The sequence below is a fragment of the Equus asinus genome, chromosome 5 (assembly GCF_041296235.1).
Source record: "Equus asinus isolate D_3611 breed Donkey chromosome 5, EquAss-T2T_v2, whole genome shotgun sequence".
Taxonomy (NCBI): Eukaryota; Metazoa; Chordata; class Mammalia; order Perissodactyla; family Equidae; genus Equus; species Equus asinus.
In genome coordinates, this window is record NC_091794.1 from 37,635,281 (window position 1) to 37,655,583 (window position 20,303).

Genomic DNA, 20,303 nt, shown 5'->3' on the forward strand with positions numbered 1-20,303 from the left:
AGAGAATTGGAAGCCATCTAGGCAGCCATTCTCTAGAGCCTGGCAGGGCCGAACGGTTCCAGAGACTGGGAACTCACTCTCAGAAGGCAGCCTAAGCTATTTAGTTTTCTTCCCTTTGAGTCCAACCTGCCTACCTCTGGAGTTATTCAGAGAAAATTTACTTTTTGATAGTCCTTCAAATCAAACCAGTCACACAAGAATCACTTTCTGAGTGCTTACTATGTGCTTATCAGCTAATCCTCAACAATCCCATAAAGAAACCAAGTAGGAGGTGTTAGAAAGGTTAAGTGATTTGTTGTGGTTACCCAGTTAATATTGGTGGCCCCTTCTATTGCCAGTAATAGAGCTGGGACCTGATCTTAGACCCAACTCCAACTCCAGTGCACTTTGTACACAAAACCACCTCCAAAGAAGCAGGTTCTGTGTCATGGAACCCTTCAGCTGCATTCCCACGGACTCTGAGTTGGGAGAACTCAAAGATTCACAAGCTAGTGAGGGATGAAGGGGCTGAGAGCCTGACAAACAGGCCTCCGACTGGCCCATCTGCAGGTCCGAGGTTGGAAGAGTGCTGGGAGCTGAGAGAAGGCTCTCAGGAGTGTGAGAATGCACGTGGCCACAGACATGGCTGGAAGAGCACCTCCTCTGGCCCTCTGCGGAGGGAGGCTGAGAAGGCAGGCTGGTTGGTGGTCACTCTGCCAGCTTTATCAGTCCACTGGCGCCTGCTCTGTGGTAAAACACAGAGCCTTCCTGTCTTTATTCTCCTTTACTCCAAACAGGGATCTCTCCCCCAGCTACCTGTAGCACAAAACCCTCAGCAGCTGAGTTAAAATTCCTTGGTTGAACTTTGTGACTACAATTCTCCATGAAGCCAGCAAGTCCCTTCTGTTGATTCTGGTTTTTCTGTTGTCATTGAGAGCAAAGCAATGTCTCTATTTTTGTGTTTTCTGCTAATTATTACATATAGCAGCTAAGTCCTCAAGAAATAATATTTATAAATCAACAGGTAGAATCTACCCTCCCCTCTTAAAGATTGCTTAATTTGAAAACAAAGTGCTCTATTTCTTCCCATTAGATCTCATTCTCAATTCCCTACCTCCCCAGCCCGTCCAATGTGGTTAGAGGAAAAATAAAGGACATCATAAAACCACTCAAGCAAAATGAGGACAAAGACATTTTCTCGGTTTCTCTTCAGCCCCATCTGAGGGTCCAGATCAGAGAAGAAGGTGAACCTTGGCCAGAGCCCACTGGAGAAAGCAGGTGGCAAACCACTGGTCTCGGTTTGAGGCCAGGTTACAGAATCACTTCACTCTCCCAAGCAGTGGGGCTGCGAGAGCAGAACACGAGACCCCTCCAGTTGATCCCAGACCACAGGGAACACCACCAGTCATGTAATACACTGCCCTTCATTTCACCAAGGCAGCCCAGCGCAAGGTCAGGCAGGTGACCTCTGAGCCCCAGCAGCTTTAATGATGTCTCCTTCCAGGGACAAGGCTGGTGCTGCCATAGCTGCCTCCATGTGACTGATACAAGTGTCACAGGAAAACACCAAGTGAGGAGCCCACACTCCTGAACAGTGGGCAAACACTGTAGCCCTGCCAGGGAGTAGCAGAGATGAGACATGGGAGATGCAGCGGGAGGTTTAATTTACATAGCAGCCACTCAGGGCCCAGTCAGAGCTGAGCCAGTAGGGGAAATCTATAACCCCAGAGGGCACCCCCCACCCCTTCCCCTTGGAAGACCAGTCCTCACAGACTCTTACAGGGGCTCCCTGGGTTGTGCAGAAGATGCTCCAGTCAAAAGGAGAGATTTGGAAATAAGGCTGTCCCCAAAGTCAGGGGAAGTCCATGGCCTGGAGATGGTTGCCTACGTAGTGGCCCAGGGGTCTGAGAGACCAGTCCATGTCCTGGGCAGAGTCCTCAGCTGGTGTCCCTAGAGGAAGCCCTCACGGCGGAACTGTTCCTGGAGAAGCGCACGGTACTGGTCAAATCCACCCTCGACCCGGGTGACGCCGCCTTTTTCGCATACCCACAACTCCCGGCACACCAGACGGATGAAGCGCTCATCATGGGAAACCAGAATCACACCACCCTGAAAGACAGGAGACCAGGAGGCACTCAGGGGGGCCCCAAGGGGTGCTGAGGTCTGGGGAGGAGTGGGTGGTGAGAAGGCAGACTCACCCTGAAATTGTTGAGAGCACGGCCCAGAGCCTCAATTGTCTCCATATCCAGGTGGTTTGTGGGTTCATCCAGAATGTAGAAGTTGGGACTGGAAGCAGAACCCACAAACATGGGCCATTATGGTGGGTGGAAGAAAATGTACTCCTCTAACATGAAGACAAGAGGATCACTTTCTACTAGGCAAGAGAGGAAGAGGGAGGGCAAGAGCTCTAGAAAATGAGGCCTCACCAGGGCATGGTCATCTGAGCAAAGGCTACCCGGCTCTTCTGGCCCCCAGACAAGCTGGCAACAGGGCGCACAGCCAGTTCTCCAGAGATGCCGTACCGGCCCAGCTGGTGACGATACTCCTCCTCAGGCAGTCCTGGAATAGGCCCCACCCCATCCTGTGGGTTCTTGGCCCAACTCCCTCCCTTCTCCCTCCCCTAGCTCTGTCTCCACATGCCCATGTTCTTACACCTACACTCGGGTGGGCTGCTCAGCACCCTCCCCCAAGGTAGGCCCAGCTGTAGGCATCAGCCCTGGCCCTCTTTCCTCAACTCAAATCCCTGTCGCACCAGGAAACTTGCGTGCCAGCAATTCCACAGCACTGACATTCAGGTCCAGCTGCTCCACATGGTGCTGGCTGAAATAGCCAATCTTCAGATTCCTGCAGGCAGAAACGAAGGATGGAAGGCAATGACCATAAAGGAATATAGCCACCATGCATGGGTGGTTGGGGAGTGAGGTGTGGGCCCTACCTGTGAGCATGTCTGATACCTCGAACAGGTGCCAGGTCCCCCATAAGCAGCTTCAGCATGGTAGACTTCCCAGCCCCATTCTCCCCAACCTGTAAGAAGAAACATGAGAAGGTTAAAGAGTATACATGTGTGGCACACAGCAGGGAAGGAGAGGAGCATTCATCCCAGTCATCCCGATGACTCCTTCAACAACTAAAAAAATATTTTGAAGGAAGTGTAGAGAAAAATGAAGGAAGTAGTAAAGATGTAGAGGGAACCAATACCTAAGTACCTACTAAGTGCTGGGGATTTAATTCTCCCATTAACCAAGTAAGGTAGATGTTATCTCCATTTTAAGGACGAGGAAACTGCTTAGTAACCAGGCTAGGAAATGGCAGAGGCAGGATCTGAAGCCTGACCCTGAAGCCCAGGCTCTGTCCTCTCTGTTGCATGGTTTGAGAAAACTCAGAACCGAGACCACTAAGATAAAGTCCTGCTCTCAGTGTTCGTAAAATACCACAGGCCAGGATTTTCATCTCTGCAAACAGCCCTGTGAGGCTGGAGGATGGGGCAGCACAAGAACAGCCAAGCCCTTGGCCCAGGCCCTGACTCCTGTTCCTGTGGACCTCTTCCTTTTGTAGCCTGAGGATCTGGGCCAATTGACACCACATATTGGGGTGGGAGAATCCCAGCTCATGGAACAGAGAAATAGCAACCATACCACACAGATGCGGGACTCAAGATCAGCGGAGACTGAGAGACGGCTGAAGATGACGTGCTTAGGGTCATAGTAGAAATACACCTCATCTAGTTGGAGAATTGGTGGTGAGAACTTCTCAAAGCCATCAGGGAACCTGTAGGAGGTGGGGGTGAGGAGCACGAGGGCAGCCAGAAACAAGAACTTCCCCACCTGCCCCTCTGGCAGCACTCACTTCATCACGACCTCCAACTCTTTGTCCACGGGTTTCAGCTCAGGCCTGAGGAGAGAAGAGACAGACGAGATTTATGACTCTAAAAAATAACTTTCTTGTTCTTATCACACAAGTAATATATGTTCAGAGAAAACTTAGAAAAAGCCTGTACTCTCACCACCCAGATAACCTTCTTATTTTAGAGTACCTTCTTCTAGTTCACTATATGCTGGGAAAATAGGATTATCTTTTTTGTTGCTTTTTGTTCTCCCAGTTAATATATTGTGATATATGTTTCAATGTCACAAAATCCCAAGCCTTATGATTTTAACCTCCCCCACTACCAGTACCTCTAGAAAGGCTGCTTCAAGATTAAACCCTAATGCTCAGTATCATTAGTCATTAAGGAAATGCAAATCAAAACCACAATGAGCTATCACTTCACACCCACTAGGATAGCTAAAATTAAAAAGACAGCTAAGTATGGGCAAGGATGTGGAGAAACCGGAACCCTCATACACCGCTGGTAGGAATACAACACAGTGCAGCTGCTTTAGAAAACAGTTTGGCAGTTGTTGAAAAGTAAAATATAGAATTATCATGTAACCTAGCAATTTCACTCCTAGGTATATACTCAAGAGAATAGAAAACGTATGTCCACACAAAAACCTGCACACAAATGTTCATAGCAGCATTATTCCTATGAGCCCAAAAGGCGAAATAATCCAAACGTCCACCAACTGATGAATCAATAAACAAAATGTGGTATATCCATAAAATGGAATATTATCTGGCCATAAAAAGGAATGAAGTACTGGTACATGCTACAACATGGATGAACCTTGAAAACATTATGCCTAGTGAAAACAGACACAAAAGGTCATATGTTGTATGATTCCATTTATATGAAATGTCCAGAATAAGCAAATATATAGACACAGAAAGTAGATTAGTAGTTGCCTAGGCCTGGGGGCAAAATTAACTCTCCAAGAGCAATACAGAATAGTTTGCTTTCCTGCAGAGGAAGAAGTTAAAGCTGGTTCCTAGAAAAGAGCAGACCTAGAAGGGGAGGGCAAAGGGTGGCCTGCAAAACGAGAGAACAGAAGTCAGGGTCTGGTCAAGGACCTGGTACTCACAGCTTCTCCAGCATCTTGAGTTTACTCTGCACTTGAGAGGCTCTGTTGGCATTGTAGCGAAACCGGTCAATGAAAACCTGTGGGTGATGAGTGCAGGCCCTGGTCAGGCTCCCTCACTCCCTGCAATTCCAAAACCTGTGGGGTGGGACCTGCCCGTTCCCACACCTGGATATGCTGGCGATACTGCTGCTGGGCCTCATATTCACGCTGCTGGTTGAGCAGCCGCTCCTGCTTGCTCTTGATGAAGGTCTCAAAGTCTCCCCGGTAACCATCTAGCCGCTGGCTATGCAGGTGGATGATGTCTGTGGCTATGGCATTCAGGAAGTTGCGGTCGTGGGAGACGACCAGGATTGTGGAGGGCCACGTCTGGGGGGGGGGGGGTCACAGGATGGCAGGCCCAGTTTGGGAAGGCAGTCAGCTCTCAGCTCCCCAAGGCGTCTTGGAGGCAGACCTTCCCAGACCTACTCCAGCACCTGTAGGCACTCACCTGCAGGTAGTTCTCCAGCCACAGGATGGCCCTTACATCCAGCATGTTTGTGGGTTCTGGGAAAGTAGGGGAGGACACATTTGGGATTGAAGCGCTGGAGAACTAGGAACTTGGATGTTGCCACCCTTTCCCACCCAAAAGTCACGGTGCCCCATTCAAACTCACCGTCTAACAGCAGAAGATCTGGCCTACGGAAAGAATGCAAGAGTTGAGGGTTTAGGTCAGCAACCCATTGCCATCTCCCAAGAACCGAGGCCCATCCTCCATAGTATCCATACACAGGCCCAAGAGACTCACCTGGCAAACAGGGCCCGGGCCAGGGCCAGTCTCATCCTCCAGCCACCTGAGAACTCCCTAAAGAAAGAGAGAGCCACATCAGGGGTGGGTATTCACCAGGGCAGGCAGGGGCAGTGCCAACAGTGTTCAGAGCCAAGAATGTAAGGGCCACTCACCGGGTGGGCTGCTGCTGCATTTTAGGAGTAAAGCCAAGCCCAGCAAGAATGACTGATGCCCTACGGATGAAAATATTGAAGAACCCGGTTGGAATAGATAGCAAAATGGAAAAGTGAAATCTGACAGAGGGAAAGGGAATTTTAAATACCTGGCAGGTGCCTTGTCAGCCTCAATCTCCTCCAACTTGGCATAGATTTCTGCCAGCTGTGCAGCTTCTGAGCCCTCAGCCCTGGGGTGGGAATGGGAGGAAGAGCAATGAACCTGGGCGGGGGGGGGGGGGGGGGGGGGGGAGCGGGCGGCAGTCTAGGAGCTGTCCAGCACCGTATGCAGCTGGATGCACTGGGACACCACTGGGACTCCACGGGCTGCCTTATTGCTGGGACAGGAATAGAGTATAGAAAGGACTCGCTCACAGCACTGTGGAAGGAACAAGGGCTTTATAGCCCCACAGTGCCAAATTCTAAGATCTACTGCTTACTGGGATGGGCATGCGAATTTCGGATTGTGACAGTATGGCAGGCACTGTGTTAAGGACAGCTGCTGCTAGTTATTTCCTAGTCTGAGTCCTCACCTGCCAGCAGCAATCTGGGCGCTGAGCTCCCGTTCCCGCCGCAGGAGGTCCTCTCGCACAGTGTCACTCTCCAGCACACTCTGCAGGGCAGGGGTGTCATCTCCAGCAACCTCCTGCTCTACATGCAGCAGGGAAATGTGGGCTGGGACCCGCAGGCTCCGGGTAGCCAGCATCTTTAGCAGTGTCGTCTTCCCCAGCCCATTCCGACCGACCAGCCCATAGCGGCGGCCCCATGCCAGGTTCACATCTGCACCAGTCAGCAGTACCCTGCAGGGGCAGTAAGAGGAAGACAAGGGTACTCTAGAGATAAGGGCACAGGAAGTTTAACAACAGAAATCTAACATTATTTTTAGCCCCACTTCATCTTCCCAAATTCTCCATCAATTGGAAAAAGAAAAATGCACCCCACCCCCCCGTCACTCCCTCACCTATCGCCAAAAGACACATCAAAGTTCTCAATTCGCACATCATAGGATTTGTTCTTGCCAGATGATTCCAACCGACTCTCCTTTCTGCTGCCTGCCTGGCTGGCTGATGCCTCTTCCAAGACTCTTTTAAAAGGAGAAACAGATAGCTTTTAGCACTCCCAACCACCTTTCCATCCCAGTAGAGACTGCTCTACTCTTTTCTCAGTCCTTCTTGCCAAACTCACAGAGGGTTGCTGGTCTTGAGTGTGTCCTTCTCTGAGCGCTTCTCCTGCTTTGCCTTCAGTCGAGCCTCAGCCTTCTCTAGCTTCTTTGCGTTCACTGTCTGAGGGTCCAAACACAATCATTTCACCCTAGTTTGTAGGCTCAGAAAGGAACCCCTAGGGAAAACTGTAAGTTAACCCTCTCAATTTACCCATGATGAACTGAATCAAAGACTCAGGGAAAGACATAGTCAGAAATCCCCCAGAAAGATACAGTCAACTCCCACTCCTACCACAGACAGAGCCCCTTCCCTTTCTTCCTCCTCTCCTCCTCACCGAGAACTGTTCCCTCTTTAGTAGTCCTGGGAGCTTGGCGCCAGAGTCTGTAAGTGATAAGAAAAGCAGTCACCTTCCCCCGAGAGAAGGGAAACTAACATTTTGAGCTGCTAACATGAACCAGACACAAAGACATTTAAAGAAAAGCCTTACAATCTTGGAGATAGCTATCATCCTCCCTGAACTTTATATAAAAACAAAAACACATACTGCACAGGTTAAGGGTAGAGACTGGAGCAGATAAGCAACTCTTACAAGATCATGCAGTTGGTTAATAGGTCGCAAAATTGGGGGGTGAACCCAATTCCAAGGCCCATAAACTCCCTACCATAATCAAGAACTTGGAGAAGTCTCCAACCCCTACTCCCTTCATCACTGAGCTCTTTTGCCCCTCAGCAAACATATCAACTAGCTTCTACAACCTTGTCCAATGGAAAAGAGGTACCAGGAGTTCTGAGCTCCAAGGGGCAGGTGGCTGGAGGCTGAGAAAAAGACAGAGGGCAGCTAATTCAATTTTCCCTCACTCTCACCGTAGTTTTCTGTTATCTTTGACAACTGGATGGGGGCGTCTAGTAGCACCTGGCTGTTTCCCTGGCTCTGTGGCTCAGCCCTTGAGAGTAGGGATAGAAAGCGCCGAGTTAGGAGTCGAGGCTACGACCATCAGACCTTTCTCCCTCACGTCTTGTCTCTCGACGACCCGCCCTCCCATCGCCCGGAGGAATCCCCCTGCCCAGGCACATACAGGCGCAGAGTGTTGTACATGCGCTGGCACACGGCCCTGATGCCCGCGTCATCCTTGCTGTCCCCGGACACTTCTTGCAGCAGTTCCCCCACAGCTTCCACTAGGTCATCCACAGACTCGAAGTCTGCGCTGCCGCTGTGCAAGACGCCTGGGCGCGGCGAGGCAGGATAAGGAAGATACCGGGTAGGATGGACATACAAGCAGTTTTAACCCCCGAACCGTGGGCCCAATCCGGGCTCCAGACCCCACCAGCCCTCGGGACGAGAGGTCATGCAGAGGGAGGCCTAGCAGCGGTCCCCAGAACTGCCCTCCCTTAGTCTTTCCCCTTCACGACTTCCACTTCAGCCTCCCTAGCGCGCTGATTCGGTTTGGCTCACCCGTCACGTAGTCGAAAACCTGTCCGTCAATTTCGGGGAACTCGCTCCGCAGGATTTCAGCGCAAGTCGCCATGTTCCAGCCGGGCTCCCGTCCGCGCAGTCGCCGTGAGACCTCGGCCAAAGCCCGCCCCCTGCCCATTCCCCGAAAGCTCGTCCCTCCTTCCAAGGCGCATGCGTAGCGGTGACGTAACAAAGGCGCCGAGTAGGCCGAAACCGGTGGGCGGGGTGAACGGGGCGGAAGGAACCGTGCGCAAGCGCTGCTCAGCGTCTACGCCGGAGCTGTCCTCACTGCGCTTGCGCAACGCCTTTTCCGCTGAAAAATTAGCCGCATGTGCGGTTCTCGCTGCCTTCTGGGAAGCGGAGCTCCCAGAGGCTGTGGGGGCGGCGGCGTTCGCGGTTTATCAGGGCGCGAGACACCGACGGTCTGGCAGGTGGGAACCTCCCAAGAGGCAAGCAGTTGAGAAGGCACATTGGCCTTGGTGGGTTCTCTGCGTTCCTTTCCGGCGCGTCTGCGGCTCAGCTGGGTCCATCTTGGAACCCGCCGAGAGCTTTGCTGACTCACGCCGGTCCCTGAGCTCTCAGAAGCCCCCTGTACAGGTCTGTGCGGCCGCGGGTTTTGTTCCGGTCCCCAGGCCCCAAGGGCTTGTCTCAGCCTGGTGGCCAGCCCGCCGCCGACTTGCACAGTCCTGTCACGCTTGACAGCTCAGCGGACCTCCTGCGAATCATGCCCACTCAGTCCTTCCACCATCCTGGGCACAACCTCTCCTGCCGCCGAAGGGCGTGAAAACTAGGTCCACAACACGGCCTGTGTAAATTAATTGGCATTTTTTCCCTACCTACACCCAAAGCAGACTTCACTGCACTCTGAATCTCAGTAAATGACTGTAAAAAGCTATTTCCTTTTAGTGATTCCCTCAGGTGGAAGTTAGGAATTTTCCCCAATTGATGCTACTGCTTTACATTTAACGTGAATATTCTTCCAGCCCGGCTCTAAAATTGGCACCTAGAAGTACATCATCCATTCCTCCTTTTGCCATTGTTAGGAATCAATCTCGATATTTAAAGTAAAGCTATTAAGTCTCTAGATCTAATAACCACTTTATAGAAAATACAGGGAAAGAGATATCCCTACTGGGAAACTATAGAACTATCTGGTTTCTTCAACATTGCAAGAGCTGAGGGAGAACCTGTGGTTCATAAGTTTTAAGAGCTTTCACCAGCCGCAATGGACTTGTTTGGATCCAGATGAAAGCTGTACAAAATTTTATAGGGCACTTGGATTAAGTATGAACACAGATTGGATGTGATATTAAGGAATTGGCCGTGAGTTGATAATTACTGAAGTTGAATGATGGGACATGAGGGTTCATTATATTTTGCTACTTCTGTTTATGTTTGAAATTTTCTCTGTTAAATGTTTTAGGTTTAAAAAGGCTGAAACCAGGGCCGGCACAGTGGTTAAGTTCGCACATTCTGGTTCGGTGGCCCAGAGTTCGATGGTTCAGATCTCCGGTGCGGACATCGCACCACTTGGCAAGCCATGCTGTGGTAGGCATCCAACATATAAAGTAGAGGAAGATGCGCACGGATGTTAGCTCAGGGCCAGTCTTCCTCAGCAAAAAGAGGAGGATTGGCAGCAGATGTTAGCTTGGGGCCAATCTTGCTCCAAAAAAAAAAAAAAGAGGCTAAAACCAAGCAAGCGAAAACTGGCAAGGGCAAACCTGCTCATTTTATCTTCTCAAACACACCAGCAGGATATGGAACACTCCCCTCAGGGACTAGCCCACCACAGGATTCTTTGGAGAGGGGGAGGGACAGAAGGGAGGAATTTTGAAAAAGGCCTGGGGAGCGTTACATCTTTGGTTTTACCACCCACCCACCAAAGTTAGGGAAGCCTGGGTAATTAGGAAGAGGATTGAATTAAAAGGGCAGTCAGTTTCTCAAGATGGCTTGAAAGACCAAAAGTAAACCTTGCTTAATCTCTGCTAATTAGAAAATACCAACCTAAAGCTGGGGGCGAATTAGGGAAAGAATCTCTACCCTGAGGGAACCGGGGCCAGATGGGGCTGCATGCCCTTAACGCTGTTTTCTTCTCAGAAGAGACAGGAGACCTGGGCTAACACATCAGGATAAGAGCTTGCATGGTCATGAAGGAGCCTAACAATTGAGACAAGACAAGGGAAGAGCCTTGGGAGAGTTCAGAATAGAAATCTCTATTCAAAGCAAGCAGTGTAAGACATCAGAAGAGCAGTCCCACCAGTTTCCTTCCCCATGTAGCTCCCATATCAACACTTAGCCAGCAACTCCGCTCTATAGAGTTTATTGGGTTTATAACTGGACGAAATCACACGTGTACAAAATGAAGCTCACACTATCCCAAAGCAGAGTAGGGATTGAGGGCTGGGGATCTATTACTGGCCTATGGGGGAGCTCTGAGGTGAGGGGCAGCCAACCCTCCCACTCCAGAGATGTGGCCACAGGGGAGGGGAGGAGAGGGAGCCCACCTGGCTTTGGTCACAGAACTCAGAGCCTGGTATTGGGCCAGGGCAGACAGACAGATGGAGGAGCAGGAGCCCCAGAAACCACCCTGCCCAGGGAGCCCAGGGACTGCTCCACCAGTCCTGCTCTCTATGTGGTTGGTCCAGACCTAGACTCAGGGGCTGGTGCAAAGGGAAGGCAGCAAAGCAGGAGGGAGGAGACACTGATGTCTGGTGGCCGGGGGCACCCGGACCTGTGGAAGAGGTTGGGTGGGGAGGTGGGCTAGCTGCCACTAGGCAGCTAGCAGCGGGTCTCATAAATGCCGCTGCGGCCAATGTAGCGCACCCATTTGATGACATCATGGTCACTGTAGTTCAGCTTCGGTTCAAACACCTTCAAGTAGCGCACCTTGAGGCCAGAGGGCGCGAATGGCACCTGGGCAAGGGACAGCTCCAGTTAGGAATGTGGTCTTCTTCTCACAGTTCCTCTCTGGGAAATCTGTAGTCCTGCCCTACCTCATCTCTCTCTACTACAGGCATTTGAATGATTGTCCTGAAAGAAACTGGGGGAAGCTGGGGTAGTGAGGGGTCCTCTAAGAGATTACTACAGAAGAAAGCATATCCAAGACTAACTAGCAATCATTTGGGTTTGAAGTCAAGCCCTGCCTGTGATAACTTGAATCAATTCCTTTGATCAGCAGGAGGCAGCAACCAAAGACCTGCCTTAGAACATACTTATCCTGCTCAATATTATGGACTTAAAAAATAAGGTGGAGAAAATTATACGTCTAACATGCACACAGCAAAGTCAGCCCATTTTCCTCTCTGTAAATAAACTTTGTGTTTTATCCAACATTGAAACAATCTCAATTTATCCAAAGAATTGCCCAACGTCAAACCAAAAGAAGTCAAAGATTTCTGTCCATGTGAATACCAATTTCTAGTAAGAGGCCTGAAGGGGGAAGAAATGGATCTATAAATTAAAGTCAGTTCTCTCTAGGCCTCAGTTTCCTCATCTGCAGCTGGTAGGTGCAGAGGTTGATCTGAATGATCTCTAAGGCCCCTCCTCTGCCATACCTCAAAGTTCATGGAAATAGGGGGTCGAGCCCATTTCTTCTTGTCATTGGTGGGCAGAAGCTCAATCTCCGCGCTGATCTGCGATTCCTTCATGCCTGCCATGCGCTTGATCCTGGGAACACAGGGGCAATGGGTAGCAAGTGCCCGTGATAGCTTGGAGGAGTTTCAAGGGTTGGGGGCGCAGTTTGCCCTTTTGTAGGGGAGGGGGAAGAGAACCCAGGAGCTTGTGGGAGGTGCTAGGACAAGGAAATGTGGTGAGGACTCTGATAACCACTTGCTATGGAACCTTGAGTCTGCTATTCCTTTAGCACTGGGCTGCAGTTTCTGCTTAGATACATGGACATGCTCTCCCTGCTCTTTGTCTACTTCACAGAGATGTCACAAGGGCCAATGGGGAAGCGTTCAAGCATCTTGATAAATGCGTGCATGCACCCAAGCGCAGGCCTGTGCATACTCACACAGAGGTATAAGGGGTGACAGCAGAAGCAGAGGCTCCTAGAGAAGCAGACAGGCACCCTCCCGCAAAACACACACTCTCAGAGGATAAAAGGTAAAACTTAAGAGGGTACACCAAGTCATTTCGAGCCCTGCTGTGGCCTCATGAAGGAAAGACTCACTTCCACACGATGGCGTTCTCGCTGGCCTTGTACTTGGCCTTCCCCTTCATGCAGATCACCTGTACCCCACTTGTGTTCAGTGGGGTTGGGATCCTCACCTAGAAGTGACGCACCTGTCAGAGAGCTCTATTGAGCCCTGACATCAGTTGCCTTTATTCCTGGAGACAAGTGCTTCCTCCTCCCCAAGTCCCTTGTCCTCACCTCAATCTTCTGAGCCAGCAGTGAGGGCTTGAAGTTGGACTTGATGACCACCTTGACCTCCAGCTTGGTGCGTCCCACTTCCCGCACCAGTGGGATCACCCGGAAAGGAAGGATGATGTCCTTGGTGGTGCGATACCTTTGGAGGAGGGGGAAGCAAGGTTGGCACAGTAGAGCCTGTCCTCCTCCCTTTCCCCAATCTCAGCCAGCAGCACCCCCTGCCTCCTCACACCCCTGTAGCACCTCATGAGCTCAAACTCTCCATCTGGTGGGATGAAGCTGATGCTGCGTTCAGAGTCAAACTTGCTGAGTCGCACACACTGGTGGAAGGTGCAGTCATCAATGGCAATTGATTGCTTCCCACTGCAAGCAGAAGCAGAAGGGCAGAGTGGCAGGAGAGTTGGGCTGGGAGGCTATCCCACCCCCAAAGGCTGCCAGAGCTTGGGCGAGGCTTTCACTATAGTCTATGGAAAGCTGCCGGAATGCAGCTTTCTGACTCAGGGGTCCCTGCCCCAGAGTTAGGGATGAGGGGGAACTTTGCAAGCTCATCATCTGGAGAGCTCTGCTGCTTGGGACCCAGAAGTTTCAGGCACACTGGGCAGAGGCCATCAGTATGTACAGAAGAGCCTTGGTCCTGGGGACCGAACAAAGCAGCTTACTCTCTGAGTAGGATCAGGACAATACCCTCATCTCTCTTAACACAGATGTCAAGAGCAACCAGCCAAGCAAACCCTTTGGAAGAGAGAGTTTGCATTACTGCAGAAATGACACCCAGAAGGAACTTGTGATTCACCAGGCCCTGCTCAGCCCTCCAAGGTCCACCCCCTCCCACCAGCTCCCCTGCCTCAGGCACCTCTTGCTTGTTTCATCAGCGGTGCCTTTGCCCTGCTTCTCAATGACAATCTTGTCATTCATCCCAAACTTGCACTCAGGCATGCCACTCAGGTAGCTCTTCATCACCACCCGGCCTGACACATGGGCGCTCAGCACCTGCCCTGGTGATAGATAAACCGGAACACCTGAGTCAGGACCAGGCTCCTGTCCTGGTCCCCCTCCAGCTTCATCACAAGAGGGCCCTCACCCTGTGGAGACATGAGGAGGTTCACACTCTCCAGCACATCCAGGAAGAGCTCATTCCGGCGATACTTGATGCCCTCCCGCCGCCAGCCAATCTGCCCGGTCACTTGGCTGGTGATCTGGGACTGCTCTTCTTTCGTCTGCGTGGGGGATAGAGACAAACACCAATGGCCTCCCTCCTCTCCACCTTCAATCACCCTGTCTCTCTCCCAACTCTACTCTCATCCCGCCTCCCTTCTAGTCCCCACCTGTAACTCGTCTTCCCCCACAAGCCCTACGGTGCAGGGCCTGGAGAAAACGGAGCAAAGCTGCAAGGGTGGAAGCTGAGGGAACAGCTTACCTGATGCTGGAGGCCACAGGGCCATTGTGGTGCCCACAGGAAGCAGTAGGGGAGCACAGACGGGAAGAGGCAGGCAGAAAAGAAGGAGGAGAAGCTATGAGTCCTGGATCCTAGAGGAGGGCCCAAGCGCTCTCCTGCTGAGGAACACCAGGCCACCAGAGCAGCCACCCCCCTTCCCCGAGCGCAGAAGAAAACTGCTTGAGCTGCATTCCCGGTAACAGAGGTGCTGAGTCTGCTCCTGGGGTGGGAGAGGGCCACACAGAGCAAAATAGGCCTGCAGTCACAGCAGAAGGCTCAGGCCAGCACTTCTTGTAAGAGGCAGGCTAATGAGTCAGCTACAACAAGCCTTAGGGGCCAGCTGGGGTGAAGGGAGGTTGGGCTCTACCCTGACTGTGGGTGTACAATTCGAGTACCTGGCTCTTGATGCCCTGCTGGGTGATGAAGGTTTTCAGTGCGCCTGTCTCTGAGTTCTGTGGGTAGCCAAAGTCCAGGATCTCTGCAGAAGGAAGGAAACCATCAGTGCATGGAAAAAGCTGAAGGCTCATTCATTCCAATCCCGCCCCTGGCCTGGATGGTCGGGCCAGCACAGCTTCAGAAGAGTGTGGGATCATCTGCAGCAAAGTCTTCCAGCTTTCTAGCATTTACTCTGGGATTTGTGCTTCATGAGAAAACAATTAAAATGTCAGATTTTTTCTAATAGAGAAAGTCAGCAGATGAGTCACATGGCCAGTGGGTGAGAGGTCAAGAAGCCCTGAGCCTTTAGAAAACAGAGATGTTGGAAAAGTGGAAGGACTCTGTTCACTTAAATCATACCTCACAGGTGAACAGAGATAACAGCACACACCCAGGGACTAGACCTCACCGTCCCCCAGGCTCTGAGGCAGCTGTTGAGATGGAAAGCTGGGAGGACAGTCAGTGAAATAAGGCCCAAACCACAAAGGTAAGAGAATGAAATGTTCTTAACTGCAAGAGGCCCAGCCACCAAACCCCTGAGTCAGGCTCCTAGCCCCCTGAAAGACCTTTTGGTCTTCCCCCATCTCTACTCGCTAGCCTATTTCTGTGTTCCATTTCAGAGCAGCCTTAAGGTCTGGATTTGGACTGGCCTTCTCAGGGCTCAAAAGACTAGAAAAGTCATGAAAGAAAGTTCAGAGGGCACTGGAGCCTCAGACGCGCTCCCACCTCCACGTCAGGCCCCATCAGGTTCATCCCCACCTAGGCCCACCATCCCATCAGCCTCACCATCCAGCAGCTCATATATGAGCACAAAATTGTTCTTGATGTTCTCCTCGCTGATCTTGCCAAAGTAGGCGGCCATTACGTCACACATCTTATAGAGGAATTCGAAGACCATGGCAGCATTGACATTCTGCTTGGTGACTGCTGCCAGCCAGATGTTGGACCGCTTAACATGGAAGAAACTGGTGCGAGCGATGTTGGTGACGGGGCTGCGCACCTGCTGCCGTGCATGGATAACATTGACCCGAAAGGCGTCCACTGCGTTCCTCCTGAAGGAAAAGGGTGCACAGGGGCTGCTCAGCACCCAGGCAAACTGCACTCCGTGGGGATCAACCACAGCTGCTGACAGCCCCACCCTTCACTGCTGAAGTCTGACACGTAATCTAAAGCCAATGCCTAAACCACTGAGTGGTTCCCTTGTGACTCCCAATGGGGACATGGGAGAAGGGCCAGAGCTGGGCTGGCATCTGAAGACCATGAGAGACAGGGAAGTCAAGTGGCAGTGACAGGAAGACAGATACAACCTTAATAAAGTGAGGTCCATCAGGTGTAGGCAGGTATGTTCCTGACTCCCAGGCCTGGCCCCAATTTCCCAGCTGCCACCTCTCTAGCGTCTCAGTAAGCTCCAGGCCTAGATGAGAAGACCTTGCTTCTTCTCCCGTCTTCCCACTAGTGATTGCACCAGTAGGGAAGGTTGGCTCCTCCAGAAGCTGAACAAACCCAGCAGGACTTCAGAGAAGGCTCTTATCTACTGAGGGAGAAGCACCAAGGGGCCATGGAGCTGGGCCACCCATTCTTGTCCAAGATCCAATTCCAGGGCAAGTTCAGGGAATGAAAAAGTATGAAGAAAACAACGATGGGGGGCAGGGCTCCCCACCCACCTGTGCCTGGGCGGCAGCTTGACAGGCCGCTTACCTATTGCTACGGCAGCCAATGAGATGGGATGAGAGAAATGACGCCAGCAAGAAGAGGAGAGTGACAGCAACGAGAGAGAGGGTTAGACACACAACACACTGGGAGGTTGGGGGGTAGCACACACCATGAGGAGGAAGCAGAGGAGGGACAGGCGAGGGGCGGAGAGCACAGGAAGGCATGCAAGACGGTATGTGCCCTGGCCTCGGCTTAACCAGGTCTACCCAGGGAAGGAGGGGGTGCAGAGGGGTGTAGCCAGCCAGGTTCAGGCAAGCCAGGCAAGCCACAGCTCTAGCTCAGGCCCCCCCCACCAGCCAATGGACAAACAGCCACAAAGGCCAGGCCAGCCCATTAGCCAGGGAGCCGGGAGCCAAAGAGCTAGGGCCCTGCAGCAGGCCCATTCTATAACTATCCCAGGCTCTTTGAGGAAGAAAAACAGGGCGGCATGAACCAGAGGAGGATAATCTCATTAAAGCTGCTGAGGCCAGGCCATGTCCCCTCAGCAGGAAAGAACCGCGGCATGCAGGGCAGAATGCAAAGTAAGGCTGTGCCTCCTTGTTAAGGTCTGAGGGACCCAGAACAAGGAGCAACTCTGGGTCAACTTGATAGGCCAGAAAGGGCAGCATGGCCTCCCTGCCCTTCCCTCAGTGAACTGCAGAGTGCCTCAGGCTTGCTCACAACCTCTCCTCCAGGAGGGCCCAGAGGAACTGAAAACAACTGAGTCAGCAGCCTGCCTCCTTCTGAGAAAGGGAGTGGGAGAGGATTCGGCAGCCTGGAGAGGGTTTCAAGAGAATCCAGGGAAGGCTCCCACCATGCGAAGACTTAGATTGATTAGCACCTCCAGTCTGGCCACTAACTCCACCCACTGGAGACTGATCTCCCTCTACCTCAAAGGAGGAATCAACCTGCCTGGGGAAAAGCATTCATCTCCAGCAACCAGGTCTGTCACTAAGGGAAACAGGAGACAGGAAGGACAGGAGTCCCTAAGACTATGGGGCCACGCCATTCCACAGGTCCCGTCCAGCAGCTAGCAACTGGCTGCCAAGCCAATACTACCAGACCTAATGGGAACCAGGCTGTACTAGCTGAGCTTCCAGGATGCAGCAAGGGGTGGGGGTGGTCCAAGTCAAGCCTCGGGAGGAAAGACCTGGTCATGCATGCTGGGGAGGAGGGATGGGGGGCTTGGGGCACAGCTGGCTCTGCCAGGGGACTCACCCGATGTCATCTCGGTAGACCCGGGAGATGAGCACCTCCCCCTTGTGATTATAGATGAATAAGCCTCCAATCATGGCGGCAGCTCAGTCTCCGCAGCCCATCGCTCTGAGAACAGACCTAGGACAGGCGGGGGCAGGGTAAGGGAAGGCCTCAGAACCCCCGCCAACGTCCCCTGTGGGGCTGGGCAGGTCAGTGGCTGGCCTTTTTTCCTGACTCAACCCTTTAGCAAGTGACCCTGCAGCCCTCCCAAGCATGCTCCTCCCCTTAGCCAGACTCCAGTTCCTGTTTATCCCATACTGGAAAGGAGAAAGAAACGAAGAGGGCCTGGAGCCCAGGATTCTAAGGCCATTTTGACCCTCCCTTTTCTGGGGCTGAGCCCAGAGAGTAGCGCTCCTCCCACCCCCCGCGGAGCAGAGCTGAACTCAGCAAGGATCCTTTTCCCCTTTTCCTGTGCAGATTCTCACCCAGGCTCTAGCCAGTGAGTCACTGCGAACGCCTGCCTGCGGCTGCAGGAATGGCGGTAGAAATCACTCCAACTGGTTCAGGCCTGGGGCCCCCAGGCACAGCTTTGGGAACACCCAGTCTCTCAGGCTCCATTACCCTTCTGTAAGGTGGCAGGGCCTGAACCTCCGGCCTAATTCACAGAAGTCTAAACATTCCAGGAAAGGGTGTGCAGGGTGGGGAGAAGAGGAGAGAAGGGAGGCCTTAGGCCCTGACATGGACCCAGGAGTGTGGCTCCTGCCTCTCCCAGGCAGTCAGATAAGCAGGCAAAGAGCAGAGCAGGCAGGCCTCAGCCCTGGCTGACTACACTTCAATGACCCAAGCTACTTATGAGTTATTTTTGAGCCTCCCTTTCAAAAAGGGAGGCTCCCTTTCAGCTCCCAAGTACAATAAAAGTAAGGGGGGTCGGGTGGGAGGCAAGTCCTTAAATTAAAAGATCCTTCCAGCTGAAATTCTGTGATTCCAGACCCACGACATAACTCGCTTCTGGCCTGAGTGCCTGTAAGCAAGGGGTAGAATGCCTCAATTATCCAAATTATTTGGGTCAACTCATTTAGATTGTTTACAAGGAGAAAAAGGGTTCATTTAGTTCTAGATTTCTTGGATTAGCCCTTGTATTAATTTCACAGCGGGGAGTTCAGCAGACTTTTCTAAACTGGAAAATAAAGCCTATTCCTGTGGCCGTCAAGGTCTTCCAGATGCAGGGAGAGGTCTCTCAAGGTGGCAGACTCATCCCATCCCTCAGTCCCAAAGAGGCTGGGAAAGGAAATGCAAAATGGAGGTCGAGCCCGGGGCAAAGAACCAAGTTCACAGGTACCAAGTGGTAGGGAGCTCAGGGCACCAGCGAAGCACAGGGGGGCCCAGGACTGGAACGGAATATTCAGTTAAGGGAAAGACTGCAGCAACAGCCAGACCGTATGCCCAGGCGAGCCCTCAGCAGCCACAGGGCTGGCGGGGGCACCCGGAGAAAGTTTCCAGTATGGCAAAGGTCAGGGCCTTGAAGAGGAAACACGGCAGGGAGGGACTGACAGTGGTGAACAGGGGAAAGCCGGGCAGACGGAACCCGCTTTGGGGTTCAGAGGCATTGGGGGGGGGGGTGGCGCTTTTCGCCCTGGGGAGGAGAGGAAGACATCGCAGAAAAAGATGGTTCCACAGGGTGCGGGGGCTGTCATGGGTCTGAGAAAGAAGAGCCGCGGGGTGTCACTCAACTGGGAGGAGGGGGTGCCGCAGGGTGGAGGCCTGTCACAGTTCAAGGAGGCGGCACAAGGGGGGGTGTCACTGTCCTAGGAGTGGGGGAATTGTCCTTGCGCTGAGAGGAGGCGGCGCCGAAGGGTAGGGGGCTGTCACGATCCCAGGGAGGGGGGCGCCGCGCGGCGGGCCTGCTCTGGGAGGATTCCAGTAGGTCTCCCTCCCACGGGAGGCGCCGGGCGGGTCAGGTGGAGGGCTCTGCTCCCCGCCCGTCCTGCAACCGCGCCCCGGGCGCTCCCGCCCCGCCGTCAGCTCCCTCCGGATCTGAAGGCTGAGGCCACTCCTGGGTGTGGGCAGCTTTCCGCGCAGCAGAGAAGGGCAAAGCGGGGCAGGCGCCCTCCCTCACCGCGTAAGGCCAGATCCCAAGCTCACCTGGTGTCCGCGGCCCCCTGCTCGGCCCGCCCGGCCACTCTCTGGATCCCAAGATGTCCGCCCGCCCCCTGCTCGCCTGCCCGCTGCCTCGGCTTTCACCGCAGTGCCGCGGCCCCGCCCCGGCCGCGGCTGCGCGTGCGCGTCCGCCTCCCGCGCAGACTACAAATCCCGTCAGGCCCCTCGGCCTTCTCGCTTACAATTTTAAGCGCTCCAAGGTTAGCAAAACTACAACTACCGACTGCCTTCGAGAACCTTCGAAGTGGGTAGGCGTGTCCTGGGAAGGGGTAGGAGTGGCTGTATTCAGCCCTACCCAAAATACACATCACAGCGTACGCTGCTCCACTCAGTTCATTTTCCTCTCTGAGCATTCTGGGAATTGTAGTATCTGGCGTCCCTCCTCCTCCTTTTTCTCTATTTCGGAGAGCCTCAGAGGATTAGTGCCATTTGTTGAAGCCCAGCTGTTAAACTTTTGATTGCTGTAGGCCTTTTCTGTCTTCAG

The 20,303-nt window shown here is 52.8% G+C and overlaps 2 protein-coding genes across 5 annotated transcripts; both read right to left on the reverse strand.

Annotated features, from left to right (window-relative positions):
- Positions 1 to 911: 911 nt before the first annotated feature.
- Positions 912 to 8,709, reverse strand: ABCF3 (ATP binding cassette subfamily F member 3). Of its 3 annotated transcripts, XM_044771181.2 has the most exons (21): positions 8,535 to 8,709; positions 8,158 to 8,305; positions 7,946 to 8,025; positions 7,416 to 7,462; positions 7,104 to 7,201; positions 6,880 to 7,002; positions 6,452 to 6,718; positions 6,029 to 6,109; positions 5,880 to 5,939; positions 5,725 to 5,781; positions 5,593 to 5,615; positions 5,428 to 5,483; positions 5,106 to 5,306; positions 4,941 to 5,017; positions 3,826 to 3,870; positions 3,615 to 3,747; positions 2,915 to 3,003; positions 2,732 to 2,823; positions 2,406 to 2,538; positions 2,178 to 2,265; positions 912 to 2,088 (listed from the first exon to the last, which is right to left on the reverse strand). In XM_044771181.2, exons 1-21 carry the CDS (start codon positions 8,671 to 8,673, stop codon positions 1,930 to 1,932), a joined length of 2,196 nt encoding a protein of 731 aa, XP_044627116.2. In that variant the 5' UTR covers positions 8,674 to 8,709; the 3' UTR covers positions 912 to 1,929. The 3 variants fall into 3 exon arrangements, with proteins under 3 accessions (XP_044627116.2, XP_070365424.1, XP_044627117.2); XM_070509323.1 differs by lacking the exon at positions 7,946 to 8,025 and having other exon boundaries at positions 8,535 to 8,672; XM_044771182.2 differs by lacking the exons at positions 6,880 to 7,002; positions 7,104 to 7,201; positions 7,416 to 7,462; ... (1 more) ...; positions 8,158 to 8,305; positions 8,535 to 8,709 and adding an exon at positions 6,250 to 6,256 and having other exon boundaries at positions 6,452 to 6,694.
- A 2,129-nt stretch (positions 8,710 to 10,838) lies between these two features.
- Positions 10,839 to 20,069, reverse strand: AP2M1 (adaptor related protein complex 2 subunit mu 1). 2 transcript variants are annotated; one of them, XM_014846197.3, is made up of 11 exons: positions 19,805 to 20,069; positions 17,684 to 17,800; positions 15,560 to 15,825; positions 14,734 to 14,816; positions 13,985 to 14,120; positions 13,757 to 13,898; positions 13,147 to 13,266; positions 12,907 to 13,042; positions 12,706 to 12,803; positions 12,089 to 12,200; positions 10,839 to 11,447 (listed from the first exon to the last, which is right to left on the reverse strand). In XM_014846197.3, the coding sequence occupies exons 2-11, from the start codon at positions 17,755 to 17,757 to the stop codon at positions 11,313 to 11,315; spliced, it is 1,302 nt and encodes a 433-aa protein (XP_014701683.1). In that variant the 5' UTR covers positions 17,758 to 17,800; positions 19,805 to 20,069; the 3' UTR covers positions 10,839 to 11,312. The 2 variants fall into 2 exon arrangements, with proteins under 2 accessions (XP_014701683.1, XP_070365427.1); XM_070509326.1 differs by lacking the exon at positions 17,684 to 17,800 and having other exon boundaries at positions 19,805 to 19,960.
- Positions 20,070 to 20,303: the final 234 nt, after the last annotated feature.